At 42.0% G+C, this 4,353-nt stretch overlaps 1 protein-coding gene across 1 annotated transcript; it reads right to left on the bottom strand.

Moving 5' to 3' along the window:
• Nucleotides 1-2,754: 2,754 nt before the first annotated feature.
• Nucleotides 2,755-3,481, bottom strand: LOC141845298 (dehydration-responsive element-binding protein 3-like). The gene has a single exon (XM_074733362.1). The coding sequence runs from the start codon at nt 3,428-3,430 to the stop codon at nt 2,786-2,788; it is 645 nt and encodes a 214-aa protein (XP_074589463.1). The 5' UTR covers nt 3,431-3,481; the 3' UTR covers nt 2,755-2,785.
• Nucleotides 3,482-4,353: the final 872 nt, after the last annotated feature.

Here is a 4,353-nt window from a genome sequence, read left to right as displayed (position 1 = left end):
TTTTGTTCTAGCTTGGATGCCCTCTGATGCAGGTGTCGTAAATGACGTGGCTTCCTCTGGGGTACAGGTCAAGAGTCAAGCAAAGATCAAGGTTCGGGCTGACCTGGCAAGATGAGTTAACACGAATCCGGGAGAAACGATATCCCACCAAAGTGAGATAGTTGTCACCTCTAGCTCAGGCTGTACTTCGGGCTCAGCATGGGCTCAATCCCGGACCTCACTTGGGCCTCCAAAGCCCTCCTGTCTCGGCCATCTCGATCCCAAATCCAGTCGTGGTCGTCTCGACCCTGAGTCTAGTCTCGCCTCGTCTCGACTGTCTTGGTCCTAAGTTCCATCTCGGCTAGCCTCGTCTTGGCCATCTCGATCCGGAGTCTCGTCTCAGCCAGTCTCGTTATTGTCAACATCATCTCGGCCATCTCGGTTCCAAGTCTCGTTCCGGCCATCTCAGTCTCAAGTCTCGCCTCAACCACACCACCTCAACTGGCTCCATCCAGGGGCCCACTTTTACATCTTCTATAAACTACTATCTTATATGGGTCTACTAAAGGGGAACGCGAATATTCTGGCGGACACGTGGCAGTCCAAGGATGAACAAGCGGTTATGAAGTTATTAGACCTGATCCCCTCATATAATTCTTTTTCTGCATATAAGACTAAAATGAAACGGCTGTCGGATCTGGTCCCCTCCTAGGTTTCTATAATGGCGCCACCCTAGCTGACATAGAGATGCCCTTAGCAAGCTATAAAGAGCCCAACATACGGCCTTATTCTAGGTTCAATTCTGAAAACTTTTCTAGTATCATCTTCTTTTCTATCTACGGTTCATCCTTTCTGCATAACCCTAATGTAAGCGTCAGAGTGGTCTGCCGAAACTTTTCGGCATCAGTCTAACCTCTCCTTGAAGTGTGTTTTAGGTTCTTATCATCTCCCTCGTCGAGCTCCATCGTCTCTCTCATTGAGCTCATCCAGGAGGTCGTACACGTCGAACTGTTCGTTAACTGGTGGCTTAATCATCCGTGGTATTTGATCGAAACACCCTCCAACTCTAGACCTATAATACCTGTCATGCAAATAGTTAACTTCATCGAGTTAACTAACAATCCTGAAGTATATATGGAGTTCTTTAAAACTTGAATTAAGATGTTTACAGTCCTACTATAACATAAGCAATTGATCTATAAAAGGTCAAATGAATAATCTTGATTTGTTTGCATTTTGGATGGTAGTTGAAATACAACTGTAAAGTTCTCAATATTATTAGTCTAAAAAAGTATTCCGAACAGAGTAGGAAAAGAAAAGGTGATATTAGATCACGATAGAGTATCATAAAAGTTTGCTTTAGGGTATGTCCCTATGTAATTAAAAGTAAATTATCGTGAATTTATAAAGGTCGGCTACTTTATTCATAATATGACTTCTAAGTCTTATCATTTGACAAAGGTTTTTGATAAGAAAAATATTAATTACTATTTAAGTGAATAATTAATTTTGTGTTTGTGAAGTATGTTACATTAATTACATATATAATTATAATTTAACCTTTTGTATTATGCTTTGGGACTTTAATAGAATACAATGACACAAGTTAAATCTTTTTTCTTAAACATTTATATACTTTTATATTGGGCAAAAATAAGCCACAATTTGAGATCCGGCGCCCCATTTATAATAAAAAAAAATGACAACACCAAACACTTTTATCACACCATTTTACACCAAAAAGGTGGTCAAAAAATAACCACATTTTAAGAATATTTAATTTATGATAATTAAATACGACGTTTTTAATTAATTAAATAATTTATTTATAATTAAAGCCATATATATGGGTGCCGAATTTGATTTTTATTTTTATTTATGATCCATTTATGAAATGTCCATTACAATCTTTGATCATTCGATCGTGTTGCTAGTTTCTAGAAACTAGTTGTTAACTTGTACATGTCGTAGAAATTAGTATTTATTTCTAAAATAGTGATGTTATATTATTTTAATTTTATTTTTTTAAGTGATAATCTAGTTAAAATAATATTTCAATATTAATAAGTAAGACAAATGATGTAACACTCATTATTTTTTAAATAAATATTATCTGAGTATGATTGACCCTATAGAAATTATTAATTAGTTAATTAGAAATGAAAAGTTAATCTGACTTTAATTGTGATATATCACTAATAATTGCCCCAGTTATTATTTTTATTATAACTATGGCAAAATAAAATAAAAAACTAAAATTTTCATTGATTGCAATATATCCAACCAAGTCAATGAAAGCGGCATTAAAAAAATTGACATAACAACCTCCAATTAAGCCATGCAAAATCCTCAATTATCACCCTAATTAAATTCCAAAAGTGACAATCCATTCTATTATTTTCACATTAGTGTCTTCCATTCAATAGCATATTAATTGACATTTCACTAACCCCAATGTCATTTCTTTCAATATTTGGTATGGAAATCAATTTAAATTTTATTAATATAATTTTAAAGCTAGACGAATGATTAAAGTGAAGTGTATAAGTGATTAAAAAGTTAGATGATAAAAATCACTAATTAAACTTTTGTTTTCTTTTTCTAGGGGATAAGTTAGAAATAGACTACAAGTAAAACCTTTCATTAAGAGGGAAATATCAAACCAAATACCACATTTCTTTTTTTTTATTTTATTTTTGGATTATTTTGTAAAGTAATGTACAAAGTTGATTTTACACAACAAAATACTTTGATGAAATTCATGAAAACACGCTGCAAAATTATAATTTTGTGAGAAATTTGAGATTTAATACTGCCACAAAAAGGTTTCGAACCCGGTCGAATCGCTAGGGGCCCAAATGTCATCCGGTTCGAGGCCGAACCCGGTTTCCGCCCACGGCAACCACGCCGCGTCGTGGTACACGAACTCGCTCCCTGAATCGGCCGAGTCGAGGAGGGACTCGCTCAGCGGCGGCAACTCCACGATCTCGCCGAGCTCGTCGGAGGCGGTGGGATCCTCGGGCGACTCCGGGGGCGGAGCGGGGACCATGGCTGCGGCCTTGGCTGCTGCGGCCTGGACGTCGCGCGGGGAGAGGGTAGCCGGGCGGGGGAGCGAGGCGGCGAGGTCGGGGAAGTTGAGCACTGCGGCAGCGCCCTTGATGCTGAGTGCGGCGACGTCGTGCGCGCGCGCCGCCATCTCCGGAGTCTGGAACGTGCCCAGCCAGATGCGCGACTTCTTCCGCGGTTCCCGGATCTCCGACACCCACTTCCCCCACGCCCGCATCCGGACGCCGCGGTACGACGGGCGCTTGCTCCCGTCACGCCCCCGCTTCTTGCCGACGCCGCCACCACTGGCGGCCGCAGTCTGGTCCGAAGGCGAGGAGAGGGAAGAGGACGCGACCGAATTGGCGCTGCTCTCCAGCACACAGGACAGTACTCGAGCGTCCGCCATTGCCGTCAAAATCCGATCTTTACGACCGGAATCGCCCCGACGCCACTCCCGACCACTGCAGGTGCAAAAAAGCAATCTTTCCGATGGCGTTTTCTCGTCGTCCCCGGCAGACAGGAAGCCGACGACAGTAACAATCAGCGCGGCAGAAAAAGAGCAAATTTCCAAGCTTCTCGCTACAAAACCAGGCTCAGAAACATCTTTGTTGAGTGCACGATATCACCAAGTGACTTGCATGAGAAGAAGACGAAGATGGTTGGAGTTTTTCTTGAAGAAAAAACAGAGCAAGCGTCAATAACTTATAATGCACTCTTCTCCACCAGCAGCAGAGGAGAGGAGGGAGAGGAGAGGAGGGAGAGTTGGGAGTTGGGGGAGGAGGTGCAAGAGTTTTAGTAGAGGCGGGCAGGGAAATGTGATTTCTTAAAGCGACCTTCCACCGTCCTCTCCTCCCCCACACTCGCTCAGTGATCAGAGCAGGAGTAACTTTTGTCCTTCCTCCTCTGCTCCCTCCATGCCCGCACCAGTTACCTCCAAGACCAAAATTACGCACTGCAGGAAGGAGAGATCAAACAGTGGATCTGAAGATCACTGGCTACCAAACAGCTCGAAAGTTAAGGCTCTAGCTGCTGATTTCACGTTCAGCCACCAAGGTACGATCGACATACACTTCTCCTCACGATCATCTTCATCGAGCAGGTGACTGGATCCTGTAAAACTCTCCCCCTCTCGATCGGACGCCACAAGAAGTTGTGTAAAAAACATACGTGAATCGTTTGATTAATTGTCACAATAAAGGTCTTGTCGTCGGAAGAAAGATTCTTGTCGTTCGTGCACAGGGAGAGAGAAAGACAAGAAACGCAAAAACATACATATTTAATGGATTATAAAAACTCAATTCAGGATCGATCGACTCGAAAGAGCGAGTA

Source organism: Curcuma longa, chromosome 14, assembly GCF_044706935.1.
Source record: "Curcuma longa cultivar G26 ecotype Majalengka, Jawa Barat chromosome 14, ITB_CL_G26_1.1, whole genome shotgun sequence".
Classification (NCBI taxonomy): domain Eukaryota; kingdom Viridiplantae; phylum Streptophyta; class Magnoliopsida; order Zingiberales; family Zingiberaceae; genus Curcuma; species Curcuma longa.
The sequence above is the reverse complement of the archived record's forward strand: the minus strand, read 5'-3'. Positions and strand labels throughout refer to the sequence as shown.

Excerpts from the sequence above, each read along its gene's own strand:
- LOC141845298 (XM_074733362.1), bottom strand. The coding sequence starts at position 3,430 with ATGGCGGACGCTCGAGTACTGTCCTGTGTGCTGGAGAGCAGCGCCAAT.